Source organism: Heterodontus francisci, chromosome 36 (assembly GCF_036365525.1).
Source record: "Heterodontus francisci isolate sHetFra1 chromosome 36, sHetFra1.hap1, whole genome shotgun sequence".
In the NCBI taxonomy this organism is placed as follows: Eukaryota; Metazoa; Chordata; class Chondrichthyes; order Heterodontiformes; family Heterodontidae; genus Heterodontus; species Heterodontus francisci.
In genome coordinates, this window is record NC_090406.1 from 31,916,536 (window position 1) to 31,931,396 (window position 14,861).

At 45.5% G+C, this 14,861-nt stretch overlaps 1 protein-coding gene across 1 annotated transcript in view; it reads left to right on the forward strand.

Annotated features, from left to right (window-relative positions):
* Window positions 1-10,160: 10,160 nt before the first annotated feature.
* LOC137351723 (uncharacterized) overlaps window positions 10,161-14,861 on the forward strand; it is a 37,098-nt gene continuing 32,397 nt past the window's right edge. The window contains exons 1-2 of the mRNA XM_068016460.1: window positions 10,161-10,536; window positions 11,598-11,600. Of these exons, the coding sequence (XP_067872561.1) occupies window positions 10,305-10,536; window positions 11,598-11,600 (235 nt within the window). The 5' untranslated portion in view covers window positions 10,161-10,304. The remainder of the gene's footprint in view (window positions 10,537-11,597; window positions 11,601-14,861) is intronic.

Here is a 14,861-nt window from a genome sequence, read left to right on the forward strand (position 1 = left end):
TGCACAGCTGACTGCTGGTCTTCATTTCTTACTTTCAGCCATTTCCCCCCACCCCCCCCACCCCCAACCCAGACCTAAGAAAGCCTCTCGAATCTATTCATATCAAACAAAAGTTGTTTGCCTTTGAAAATTCTCAGAGACCATGGGGGGAGTTTTATTCTGGCAGCAGAGGTCTAGACGTTTGGAAAAAGCAACTCTGAGATCCCTGTGTCACCTCTTCTCCAGAAGGCACGCCGAATGTGATGTCAATCCTGCCCTTGGAGAGCTGCTGGTCAACCGGAGGCTGGCAGCTGCAACGCCACCACGAAGGCGGTCTCTGCTGCAGGGGGAGCACCTACGAGAGGACAAGGAGCATCACTGGAAGCAGGCCTCAGGTATGTCAGGATGGGAGGGGTCGTGTGGGGTGGGGGTCGTGTGGGTGGGGGGTCAGCAGCAAGGGCAGGGTGGTGGCTGTCATTGGGCCCCCTCTTCCCAATGCTGGGTCCCTCGTTCAGGGACTAAGTGCCTTTTAACGAGGGTCCCACTGCCCCCCAGAGCTGGGAAGCATCCCACAGTTTTCCGTGCCGTGCTTCCTGTGTAGCGACAGGGCCACCCACCACCTAGCTAGTTGTGGCTGCAGCAGGAAGAGGCCCTTAATTGGGGGTTAATTGCCCAGTTAAGGACCTCAATTGGCAGCAGACTGGGAAAGCTGTTCTCAGGCCTTCCCGCCCTGAACTAGATTTTGGCAGAAGTGGGATTGTGGCTGGAAAACCAACTACCCCCGCCACCATTCCACCAGATTTTATGCATAAAATTGCCCCCCCCCCCCCCCGCCCCCCATAGTCTGACCATAGCAAAACCACCTGGGTCTTCTTTTGTTTCCATGTGTTAAAAATTACAATGCAAAACTATATTTTAGAGCCCCTGGCTTCCTGTTTACAATCTGTGAGTCTGGGAGAGCGAAACCCATTGTCCTTTAGGTGTTACAACCTTGCATCCTGCTTTCAAGAAGGGTCTTTGTTCTGGGTTCCTTGTTCTCTTGGTACTCAAGACCTCTGGCCTGTCTCTGGGCATATTTTGTATAAGGTCACATATTTCTTCCGGCTGTCTATTTTACACTGCATTAAAGATCACTGTTTTTAAAACATAACCATACTACAAAGTCCAGTGTTCATCAACCTCTCCCCCCATAAATAGAAAAGTCATTATTGTAGTAATGATTTTTCTGCAACTTTATCAATCACTATCATATCTCCGAGTTGTTTTTGTCTATTATACCTATTCTTTAAATCCTGGACGGAATATCAGCAATTACATTGCACTGTCCTGTAATGTACAATTTTTTAGGGTAAATAGTTGCAACATTAAGCTTCACCAGAATAATCTGGTGATGTTGATCTTGAATTTCTTGAAAAAACCTTAATAGGTTATGGTTGGAATAAACAGATATTTCCCCTTGACCATTTTTGACACATTCTTCAAATGTTGAACAGCCAATACGAGACCTAAAGCCTCCTTTTAATAGTGGAGTACTTTTGGTACTTATTTAGTTTCTAGAAAAATGACTGGTCGCTCAATATTAGCATCATCATCTTGGAGTAACACTGTTCCTACCTCCACATCACTGGCATCAATAGCCACTTTAAAGGGCTTGCTAAAATTTGGTGCTCCTAAGAGGGGTTCATTTATTAAAATGGCCTTTAATTTCTCAAACCATTTGACATGATTCTATCCACTTGATAGAAGTCCTACAAGCTGAGTTTAGCCTTTCAGTGCAGCAGCTTTTTCGGGAGCAGCGTGTGAGCGAGTGAGCAGCTGGGAAAGTCAGTTTGAAAGTACATTTAATTTCCTTTTGTTTTTCGGCGGAGGCCAGGGGGCTGCTGGGTAAGTAAAAGACTATATATTTGGGCGGTTTAAAATAACTTTCCTTTCAGTGCAGCAGCTTTTTCGGGAGCAGCGTGTGAGCGAGTGAGCAGCTGGGAAAGTCAGTTTGAAAATACATTTAATTTCCTTTTGTTTTTCGGCGGAGGCCAGGGGGCTGCTGGGTAAGTAAAACACTATATATTTGGGCGGTTTAAAATAACTTTCCTTTCAGTGCAGCAGCTTTTTCGGGAGCAGCGTGTGAGCGAGTGAGCAGCTGGGAAAGTCAGTTTGAAAGTACATTTAATTTCCTTTTGTTTTTCGGCGGAGGCCAGGGGGCTGCTGGGTAAGTAAAACACTATATATTTGGGCGGTTTAAAATAACTTTCCTTTCAGTGCAGCAGCTTTTTCGGGAGCAGCGTGTGAGCGAGTGAGCAGCTGGGAAAGTCAGTTTGAAAGTACATTTAATTTCCTTTTGTTTTTCGGCGGAGGCCAGGGGGCTGCTGGGTAAGTAAAACACTATATATTTGGGCGGTTTCAAATAACTTTCCTTTCAATGCAGCAGCTTTTTCGGGAGCAGCGTGTGAGCGAGTGAGCAGCTGGGAAAGTCAGTTTGAAAGTACATTTAATTTCCTTTTGTTTTTCGGCGGAGGCCAGGGGGCTGCTGGGTAAGTAAAACACTATATATTTGGGCGGTTTCTGAACCCGAGACACCACACTTGTAGTGTCTCCCACCCGCCCTCCTCCTCTAACCAAAAAAAAAAAGGACTCGGTGGGGTGTTTATAAGGTAAGGCTTTTTCGATTTCTCTGGTTTTATTGTGATTGGTAAAAACTTTTCGTTCCTTTTTCATTTAACTAAGTTTAAACTTAAGATTAAAAATGGCAGGAGATCTCAGACCCGTATCATGCTCCTCTTGCTCAATGTGGGAGCTCAGGGACATGGCTGATGACCCTGACTCCTTCACGTGCAGGAAGTGTGTCCAGCTGCAGCTCTTGTTAGACCGCATGACGGCTCTCGAGCTGCGGATGGACTCACTTTGGAGCATGCGCGATGCTGAGGAGGTCGTGGATAGCACGTTTAGTGAATTGGTCACACCGCAGATTAAGATTGCTGAGGGAGAAAGGGAATGGGTGACCAAAAGGCAGAGAAAGAGCAGGAAGGCAGCGCAGGAGTCCCCTGCGGTCATCTCCCTCCAAAACAAGTATACCGTTTTGGATACTGTTGAGGGAGATGGCTCACCAGGGGAAGGCAGCAGTAGCCAGGTCCATAGCACCGTGGCTGGCTCTGCTGCTCAGAAGGGCGGGAAAAAGAGTGGAAGGGCTATAGTCGTAGGGGATTCAATTGTAAGGGGAGTAGATAGGCGGTTCTGTGGTCGAAAACGAGGCTCCCGAATGGTATGTTGCCTCCCAGGTGCACGGGTCAGGGATGTCTCAGATCGGCTGCAGAACATTCTAAAGGGGGAGGGTGAACAGCCAGTTGTCATTGTGCACATAGGCACTAATGATATAGGTAAAAAACAGGATGAGGTCCTACAAGCTGAGTTTAGGGAGTTAGGAGCCAAGTTAAAAAGTAGGACCTCAGAGGTAGTAATCTCAGGATTACTACCAGTGCCACGTGATAGTCAGAGTAAAAATGAAAGAATAGTCAGGATGAATGCGTGGCTTGAGAGATGGTGCAGGAAGGAGGGGTTCAGATTTTTGGGACATTGGGACCGGTTCTGGGGGAGGTGGGACTATTACAAATTGGACGGTCTACACCTGGGCCGGACTGGAACCAATGTCCTTGGAGGTGCTTTTGCTAACGCTGTTGGGGAGGGTTTAAACTAATGTGGCAGGGGGATGGGAACCAATTGAGGTCAGTTGACAGTGAGGAGGTAGTAACAAAAGCCTGTAAGAAACTAGAAAATGAAGTCAGTGTGACTAAGGGGAAGAGCAGGCAGGGAGCAGATGATGAATATAAAGGGACTGGTGGTCTGAGGTGCATTTGTTTTAATGCAAGAAGTGTAGTTGGTAAGGCAGATGAACTTAGGGCTTGGATTAGTACCTGGGAGTATGATGTTATTGCTATTACTGAGACTTGGTTGAGGGAAGGGCATGATTGGCAACTAAATATCCCAGGATATCGATGCTTCAGGCGGGATAGAGAGGGAGGTAAAAGGGGTGGAGGAGTTGCATTACTGGTCAAAGAGGATATCACAGCTGTGCTGAAGGAGGGCACTATGGAGGACTCGAGCAGTGAGGCAATATGGACAGAACTCAGAAATAGGAAGGGTGCGGTAACAATGTTGGGGCTGTACTACAGGCCTCCCAACAGCGAGCGTGAGATAGAGGTACAAATATGTAAACAGATTATGGAAAGATGTAGGAGCAACAGGGTGGTGGTGATAGGAGATTTTAATTTTCCCAACATTGACTGGGATTCGCTTAATGTTAGAGGTCCAGATGGAGCAGAATTTGTAAGGAGCATCCAGGAGGGTTTTCTAGAGCAGTATGTAAATAGTCCAACTCGGGAAGGGGCCATACTGGACCTGGTGTTGGGGAATGAGCCCGGCCAGGTTGTTGAAGTTTCAGTAGGGGACTACTTTGGGAATAGTGATCACAATTCCGTAAGCTTTAAAATACTCATGGACAAAGACGAGAGTGGTCCTAAAGGAAGAGTGCTAAATTGGGGGAAGGCCAACTATACCAAAATTCGGCAGGAGCTGGGAAATGTAGATTGGGAGCAGCTGTTTGAAGGTAAATCCACATGTGATATGTGGGAGGCTTTTAAAGAGAGGTTGATTAGCGTGCAGGAGAGACATGTTCCTGTGAAAATGAGGGATAGAAATGGCAAGATTAGGGAACCATGGATGACAGGTGAAATTGTGAGACTAGCTAAGAGGAAAAAGGAAGCATACATAAGGTCTAGGAGGCTGAAGAAAGACGAAGCTTTGAAAGAATATCGGGAATGTAGGACCAATCTGAAACGAGGAATTAAGAGGGCTAAAAGGGGTCATGAAATATCTTTAGCAAACAGGGTTAAGGAAAATCCCAAAGCCTTTTATTCATATATAAGGAGAAAGAGGGTAACTAGAGAAAGGATTGGCCCACTAAAGGACAAAGGAGGAATGTTATGCTTGGACTCAGAGAAAATGGGTGAGATTCTAAACGAGTACTTTGCATCGGTATTCACCGAGGAGAGGGACATGACGGATGTTGAGGTTAGGAACAGATGTTTGATTACTCTAGGTCAAGTCGGCATAAGGAGGGAGGAAGTGTTGGGTATTCTAAAGGGCATTAAGGTGGACAAGTCCCCAGGTCCGGATGGGATCTATCCCAGGTTACTGAGGGAAGCGAGAGAGGAAATAGCTGGGGCCTTAACAGATATCTTTGCAGCATCCTTAAACACGGGTGAGGTCCCGGAGGACTGGAGAATTGCTAATGTTGTCCCCTTGTTTAAGAAGGGTAGCAGGGATAATCCAGGTAATTATAGACCGGTGAGCCTGACGTCAGTGGTAGGGAAGCTGCTGGAGAAGATACTGAGGGATAGGATCTATTCCCATTTGGAAGAAAATGGGCTCATCAGTGATAGGCAACATGGTTTTGTGCAGGGAAGGTCATGTCTTACCAACTTAATAGAATTCTTTGAGGAAGTGACAAAGTTGATTGATGACGGAAGGGCTGTCGATGTCATATACATGGACTTCAGTAAGGCGTTTGATAAGGTTCCCCATGGCAGGCTGATGGAGAAAGTGAAGGCGCTTGGGGTCCAAGGTGTACTAGCTAGATGGATAAAGAACTGGCTGGGCAACAGGAGACAGAGAGTAGCAGTAGAAGGGAGTTTCTCAAAATGGAGACGTGTGACCAGTGGTGTTCCACAGGGATCCGTGCTGGGACCACTGTTGTTTGTGATATACATTAATGATTTGGAGGAAAGTATAGGTGGACTGATTAGCAAATTTGCAGACGACACTAAGATTGGTGGAGTAGCAGATAGAGAAGGGGACTGTCAGAGAATACAGCAGAATATAGATAGATTGGAGAGTTGGGCAGAGAAATGGCAGATGGAGTTCAATCAGGGCAAATGCGAGGTGATGCATTTTGGAAGATCCAATTCAAGAGTGAACTATACAGTAAATGGAAAAGTCCTGGGGAAAATTGATGTCCAGAGAGATTTGGGTGTTCAGGTCCACTGTTCCCTGAAGGTGGCAACGCAGGTAAAAAGAGTGGTCAAGAAGGCATACGGCATGCTTTCCTTCATCGGACGGGGCATTGAGTACAAGAGTTGGCAGGTCATGTTACAGTTGTATAGGACTTTGGTTCGGCCACATTTGGAATACTGCGTACAGTTCTGGTCGCCACATTATCAAAAGGATGTGGATGCTTTGGAAAGGGTGCAGAGGAGGTTCACCAGGATGTTGCCTGGTATGGAGGGCGCTAGCTTTGAAGAGAGGTTGAGTAGATTAGGATTATTTTCATTAGAAAGACGGAGGTTGAGGGGGGACCTGATTGAGGTGTACAAAATCATGAGAGGTATAGACAGGGTGGATAGCAAGAAGCTTTTTCCCAGAGTGGGGGTTTCAATTACTAGAGGACACGAGTTCAAATTGAAAGGGGAAAAGTTTAGGGGGGATATGCGTGGAAAGTTCTTTACGCAGAGGGTGGTGGGTACCTGGAACGCATTGCCAGCGGAGGTGGTAGATGCGGGCACGATGGAGTCTTTTAAGATGTATCTAGACAGATACATGAATGGGCAGGAAGAAAAGAGATACAGAAGCTTAGAAAATAGGCGACATGTTTAGAGAGAGGATCTGGATCGGCGCAGGCTTGGAGGGCCGAAGGGCCTGTTCCTGTGCTGTAATTATCTTTGTTCTTTGTTCTTTGTTCTTTGTTTGACCTTCATGTTTTTCTTTAATAAATTTGTCAGTGGGGTAACCACTATACTGAAGTTAGGAGGAACAAACTGTTGTTAGAACCCACATATCCCTAGGAATCGATTTTTGTCTTGGGGACTGGAAAATTTATTGTTGCCTGCATCTTAGCTTCCCTAGGCAGCACTTGATTTTGATATGCCCCAAATAACTGACCTTAGCCTATTGGCAAACTCGCTCTTTGCTAAGTTTATTACCAAATTTGCTTTCTCTAACGTGTCGAACAGAGCCTTTAAGTGTTCAATATCATCTTCCCAAGTATCACTGTATACCAATAGTTCATCAATGGAAGCACATCGCTACAGGTTTCCTGTTGCGTGATGAAAATGATGTGACTCCACCCAACAGCACTCCCACTGAAGGCACCTGGATTGACACTAAGTTTTTTTTATCTTCTTTCGTGGGATGTGATCATCGCTGGCAAGGCCAGCATTTGTTGCCCATCCCTAATTGCCCTTGAGAAAGTGATGATGCGCTACCTTCTTGAACGCCTGCAATCAATTCCCATTTAAGGGAGAGTGGCGGGGTGGGGGGGGTGGTGGATGGGGAAGTTATATGGGGCCTGCAAGAGTGGGTTTCATGGTGGGCGAGGTAACTCGATTCGGTGGGAGGTGATATTTTGATTTCCTGATGGCAGGTTCAAACGTGGAGATTCAGTCAGCGGCACACGGGAATCTCATGGCACCTGGCTCACCTTCATTTAAAGATGGCGTTCATCTGTTGGCTTTGTGCAGTTGTATCTGAGGTCAGTAGTTTTGTTTCTTGAACTTTTTGGCATAAGAAACAGCAACACTGGAATGGATGTTTGGCTGCAGGCTCTGGATCAGCAAAGGGTATTTGTGGTGGTCGGGTTGTGGGGGGTGGAGTGTGATTTGAGAAGGTGGGGTTTGGGTGCCTGGAGGTGTAGAGGAGGAAATCTAGTGAGGGAAGAGGGTGGGGTTCAGATGCCTGAAGGTGTAGAGGAGGGAAGTCAGGGAGGGCAGAGGGTGGGGTTCAGGTGCCTGGAGACGTGGAGAAGGGAAGCCAGGGAGGGCAGAGGATGAGGTTTGGGTGCCTGGAGACGTGGAGAAGGGAAGCCAGGGAGGGCAGAGGATGGGGTTTGGGTGCCAGGAGGTGCAGAGGAGGGAGGCCAGGGAGGGGAGAGGGTGCGGTTTGGGTGCTTGGATTTTTGGAGGAGGGAAGGGCCTAGTGTTCTGGATGTGGTGGCGGCGGAGGTGAGCGGGAGGTGTTGGAGCAGTTAATGAAGGTGAGGTGCATGATGGACCTAAAGGGAGGGGTTAGTACTGTCAATGTTGGGGTCCTGTGGGGCACACTTGGTGCTAGCTGGCGGAGGGAATGGTCGCATTCACGGGGCAGTGTGATTCAGTAGGGGGGCAATTCCAGAGTCAAGGCAGCAGGTATTGGAAGAAGCAAAGTTGACTAGCATGAAATGCATGTGTGTTAATGCAAGGCATTTTACAAATAAGATTGATGAGCTATAGGCGCAAATTGCCAGAAGGGATTATGATTATAGTGGCTATAACAGAGACCAGGCTTAAATATGGACAGGGATAGAAATGAAGCATTTCTGACTACAATGTAATCAGGTGGAATAAAGATGGGGAAAAAAGGAAGGGTTGGCAATATTGATCAAGGATAATACAGTTCGACAAGGGGATGATATACTAGATGGTTCAAGGACTGCATTTATTCGGTTCGAGTGAAAGAACAAAAAAGGAACGAATATATTGCTGGGTATTTACTATAGACCCCTTCCAAAACCCCCCCCCCCCCCACCCCCCCCACCCCCCCCCCCCCCCCCCCCCACCCACCTCCTCCAAATGGTAAGAAGGAGATTCAGGAGCAAATGTGTTGCCAAATTTCAGAGAAATGTAAAGATAATAGAATAGTAATAATAAGGGATTTCCATTGCCCTAATTTAGACTGTGGGGAGGAAAAGGGCAAAATAGTGAAGAATTGCTAAAATGTGTAAAGGAGAATATTCTTAACCAATATGTTTCTAGTCCAATGAGGAACGAAGCTGTGCTGGATCTAGTTCTGGGAAATGAAATAGGGCAAGTGGAGTGTGTTGCAGTGGGAGAGCATCTGAGAATAATGGGAAGGGACAAAGAAAAATCAACGGTGAAAATACCCAACTGGAAGAGAGCCATTTTCATGACTTGAGAAGGGATCGAACACAGCTGGACTGCAAGAAAATATTGGCCAAGAAAACAGTAAATGAGAAAGGTGGAGATAGTTCAGGAAAGATGGGATATCCAAATATAGAGCACCCTGAATGACAAAGGAAATGGAGTTTGAAATAAAACTGAAAAGGAAGGTTTATGACCAATATCCAGATCCAGGATACAATTGAAAATCAGGCAGAATACAGAGAGTGAGAAAGGTTATAAGAAGGGCAAAGAGAAAGTATGAGAAAAAGAAAAGCAGATAACAAAAAAGGAATCCAAAATCTTTTGTAAACACATAAAAAGTAAAAGGAAGGGTGCAGCCAATTAGGGCCAAAAGTGAAATAGTCTTGCAGACATAAAGGGCATGACTGAAGTACAGAATGAGTATTTTGCTTCTGTCTTCACAAAACAAAGTTAAAGTGGGAGTAAAGGTATCGGATAGGATAAAAATAGGTAGAAAGTAAGTGCAACCAATCAGCACTCTCCTCTCATACAGTGTAAAGTTATTATTTTCTCTTACCTTGGTATTCTTGTGGATTGTCCTGATGAGTGCAAGACAAAAATCTTCAACATGTCTCTATTTTCAGCAATACGCAAGTTCTGCGCTACCAAACGACTATTTATATAAAGAACAATGAATAAGTCCCTATTTACTAGAACAGGAGACATTCCGCCTTGCAGCAATCTAATTAACAAATCGTCAACTTTTTCTTTCCTTGGTTACTGTGAGTTACAAATAGATGGTTTCACCTGGAGTGACACTTCGACGCTTTATTTGGAAAAGAAAATGTTCAGGAGCATCTAGTTCCTCACTAACATCTGATTTTTGTACACAGCCGTCTTATCAAATATGTTGACGAAAGGACATTTTTAATGGAAAAGTCGAAGTACCTGTTTAAATATATTTTATCGCAAATGATACTATTCGATATACAAATGTATTTGTTATCTGAACCGAGATGTTGGTTGATTTTTCGTGTTTTTTGTCAAATTATTTAATATTTGGAGTTTTAAATCGAGTGTGTTGTTATAAAGTTAAATGTAAATTCTGTGAAATTAATTTTGGTACACTATTCCCCTATGTCAATGTGGTTCTTTTGTAAAATTGCACTGATGAAAACTATTATGAATGAGCACGTCCCTTTAAATGATTCTTGTCTTGAATACAATGCTCCACCCACAATAGTCAATGTTAATGCCATGTAGCTTAGCAACGCCGAAGCCTCTGCCTGGCAAACTGAAACTCTCTTCCCTTGTTCGAGATGTACAGCTGGGGATTTGGCAGCACATAAACGCTTCAAAATTCAGGGTCCCGGGATTGGGAAACGAAAACGTTTGATCGCACAGACGGGTGAAGCCCGCGAAGGGTGGAGAGAGGCGGTCGCCATGGGCTGTGCCTCCAGTGTAAAGACTACTCAACCAACTTCATCGGTGGGAGAACCCCAACCGCTCACCCAGGAAATGCTCAGCGGTGCCGACCGCTTGGATCCGACCGACCAAAAGCGGGTCCTGAAAGACGACCTCAACTTGGCCCCGGACTGCGAGAAGGCAGATAAGGAGACCGGAGAACTGTTGTGCCAATCCCGGCTACAATTGGACCAGAGATTCGCTGATCCCAGTTCTAATGGCAAGTACCTGTAGTGAAGTCAAAAGTTACCGCTAATTTTAGGACTAAAGTTTCTCTTATAAGGAAAAGTTCCATAGTTCTTCAGACAACTGAGTTACAATTATAAATAAAAACAGTAAGTGCTGGAAACACACAGCAGGTCTGCCAGTACTTTGCTTTTATTTTACTGATTTAACAATTAACCCGAAAAGGTGTTCCAGATAGCGAGTGAAAATAGCAAACTATCAATGGTTGGACTACAGGCGTTCAGCATTTGCTATACAGGTGGTTTTCTAACTGTTGAAGATTGAATGTACCAGGAAACCCCCAAAAAATGTCTATGGCCCTTTCTGTTCAGGAGCGGCCCCCAGCTGGTTTTCTCCCTGCCTGGCCGAAGCATCATTGGACCAACTGTGCGATCATGCTGTTTGGGACTGACTGCCAATGCAGGGTGAGGATGGAACTCAGCATCTTCCTGTCCCGTATGACTCGGACCCACACCAGGTGGGCATTCGCCCACAAAACCAGGAGAGCCATTTCTGAATGAACTTAAGCACTGAGGTGTAAGTGTTCTGGGGCAAGCAATGGGAGTTATAAGCGTACTGGAAGAAGTCATTCAAAAAACGCTTAACATTTCAATGCAGTACTGAGGGGATGTTGCATTGTTCAAAGTACTTTTTTGGATGAAACAGCAAACCAAGGCTCTTCATGTCTATTCGAGTGCATATAAAAGGTCCTATTAGAGCAGCTGATGTCATAGCCGGTATTCCTCCTTCAATCCAAACCACCCAATATAGGTTCTTGGATCATTCATTCATTTGCTGTTTGTGGGACCGAGCTGTTTGCAAACTTGTTGCTGCATTTGCCTACTTAACATCAGTGACTGCACTTCAAATGTAATTAATTGGATGTTAAAGCACTCTGAAATGTTTTAAGGACATGATAAGGCACCATTTAAATGTGTGTACTGTCTTTGGGAAAGAAACATGAAGGTTGCCTAACTAGAGTTTTCAGTTTTATGAAGGGGATTGTTAATGTCCAACTGTTGTGAAACTGCCCTAAAGAATAATGAGGGGGTCTCATGATAAAAATTGGGAAATTAGGTGAAAAATGTGGTACAGTGAAATGTATTCATCCAAGGAGTTGTTGAACAAGTTACTAGGGAAATAGTATAGTGTCAGGAACATTTTTAGAAAGAGAGGGATCAGACAGATATGATACAAAAGTGGGTATAAAGGACAAATTGCATTTACTCTGAAGTGTAGAAGGCAAAGGGATAAGATCAAATGAAAATGGTCAGGCTTGTTAGGCCTATTGGTCAATTCCTACAAATTCTGCTATTAACGAAACACAATCTCTGATAGTCTTGCGCTACTCAGGGATACAATCGCCTACGTAAGGGACAGGAGGGTGGACACCTGCCTCATCAGCCTGGACCAGGAGAAGGCTTTTGACAGGATATCACACACCTACATGATGGACGTGCTTTCCAAAATGGGGTTTGGAAAGGGAATCTGCAATTGGACCCAACTGCTCTACAAAAACATCAGTAGCGCAGTCTCAATCAATGGGTGTGATTTGGAAAGTTTCCCGATCAAATCTGGAGTCAGACAGGGCTGTCCTCTGTCCCCGGTCTTGTTTGTTTGCTGTATTGAACCCTTTGCTGAGTCTATTAGGAAGGATGCGAGCATAAGAGGGGTGACAATCCCAGGCAGCGGAGGCACTCAGGTTAAAACCTCCCTGTACATGGATGACGTTGCCATCTTCTGCTCGGATCCGCTGTCCATGGGCAGACTGATGAGCATCTGCGACCAGTTCGAACTGGCCTTGGGAGCCAAAGTTAACCACGGCAAGAGCGAGGCCATGTTCTTTGGGAACTGGGCTGACCGATCCTTTGTCCCCTTCACCGTCAGGTCAGATTACCTGAAGGTGCTGGGGATATGGTTCGGAAGGGCCGGGGCGTGCACCAAAACCTGGGAGGAGCGAGTAGCCAAGGTACAACAAAAGTTGAGCATGTGGGGTCAGCGATCTCTCTCCATTGTGGGTAAGAACCTGGTCATCAGGTGCGAGGCGCTCACGTTGCTGTATGTGGCGCAGGTCTGGCCCATACCCCACTCCTGCGCTGTGGCAGTCACCCGAGCCATTTTCCGCTTCATCTGGGGATCTAAAATGGACCAGGTCCGGAGGGACACGATGTTCAAATCTCTGGACAAGGGCGGGAAAAATGTACCCAACGTGGCCCTCATCCTGATGACCACCTTCGTGTGCGGCTGTATCAAGCTGTGTGTAGATCTCCAGTACGCAAACTCCAAGTGTCACTACGTGCTGAGGTTCTATCTGTCCCCGGTGTTGAGAAGGATGGGCCTGGTCACATTGCCGCGGAACGCTCCATGCAGTTGGACCATGCCGTACCACCTATCCTTCATGGAGCAGTTTCTGCGGGAAAACACCTTTGACCACCGGTCCATCAGGCAGTGGTCTGCATGGAATGTCCTCAAGGCCCTACGGGAAAAGGAGATGGGGGATCCTGTCGGATGGTTCCCCGAGCAGACCGCCAAAGTCATTTGGTGGAATGCCTCATCACCAGAACTTTCAAACAAGCACCAAGATGTAGCTTGGCTGATGGTGAGAAGGGCCCTCCCCGTCAGATCCTTCATGCCCGAAGTCTCGCTGCCTCTGCACAATGCCCCCGCAGTGGCTGTGATGGGGAATAGATGGTTGCCCAGCTCCTCCTGGAATGTGTCTTTGCAAAGCAGGTGTGGAAAGAGATGCAGTGGTTTTTGTCGAGGTTCATCCCAAGCAGCTCTGTAACACAGGAGTCTGTGCTCTACGGGCTGTTCCCAGGGACGCACACCGAGACAAACATCAACTGCTGCTGGAGGACTATCAATTCGGTGAAAGACGCCCTTTGGTCTGCCCGAAACTTGCTGGTCTTCCAGCGCAAAGAGTTGTCCATGACCGAATGTTGCAGACTGGCACATTCCAAGGTCCAGGACTACGTGCTGAGGGACGCACTAAAGCTTGGGGCAGCCACAGCAAAGGCTCAATGGGGAAAGACCACAGTGTCAGGTCCCCCCACCAAGCTGAACTGAGGGGCTCGATTCATGGGAAACCCCTCGAACTGTATCGGGAAAATTTTGTGTGCTGTAAATGTAAAAATGTATATGGCATGACAATGAAATGGAAGGGTTGTGAGGCAACTCATGATTGTATTGAAGGAAACTGATCACCTTTGCACTGTTTGTATTTTTTGACTTGATGCTGTTTTAAACTGTTTGGGAATGTAATTTTTACAGATTTTTATGAATAAAGTATATTTTGGAAATAAAAAAAAAATTAACGAAACACAACTTTAAAAATATGGAAGCATTGCATTTGTGGAGCTATTTTGCTAGATAAATGAAGAATATATATGGTTTACAGTAATAACTATTTTTTATTCAGTTAATCTATACTGAAAGTACCCAGACCATTACTCCTGAGCCGAGTGTATTAATGTATCGCATCACAGCTATTTCTTACTATGAACTGTTTTGTTTTTACAGTAGAAATGAGGGATCAGATTTAAAACTTTGGATACTGAAGATGTGACATTATCAAATCACTGATTATCTGATTGTCTGTCATTTTGCCCCTGTTTGAATTACTTTGATTTACTTTTCTGTAATGTTCGCTAACAATCAGCAAAAGGTCATTTTCCAAGTTCTCTACATCCACAATGTCAAGTCAGAGGTTATATTTGCAGCAAAGTAGAAGAATCATGTGACAGTTGTTATGGCCAGGTGGGTGATGGTGTGGCTTGTTCCCACTGTTCACCTCCCAACTGACCACAGCATTGTTTTTGTTACACCTATTTTAACCCCCTTGTTTTATTTGCCAAATATATGGACAGGTTTTCTAGTACGTAAAAAAAGCTATTTTAAACAAATCCCAAAATGATTGCAATACCACTCACGCATGCATTCACTCTCACATGCACTCTCAAGAGAAGATAGATAGAAAAGTACTGGGTAAGAGGTGTTCAGAGTTCAGGTTGTAAAAGTCTGTTGTTTCAGGAATAACCTGTGGAATCCTCCTCGGAATTTTTAAAAGTTGCAGGCCTCTTTGCTGGTTGTCTGGTATTCGTTGGACTTTGCAGTCTCCTGGCCGTTCACTTTGGGTTGAAGATGGTGATGATGTCTTAGGTCAATTCTCACTGGTAGAAAAGTCATTTTTGCAAAGGCACGCTCTTGTGTCTGCTGTAGCTAGTTTCAAACTTGTCTCAGCAGTGTTCAATTATATTGGCTGGAATCAATCTCTCTCTCTCAGCCTTGCTGGAATTCAAAATGGCTTTTTTG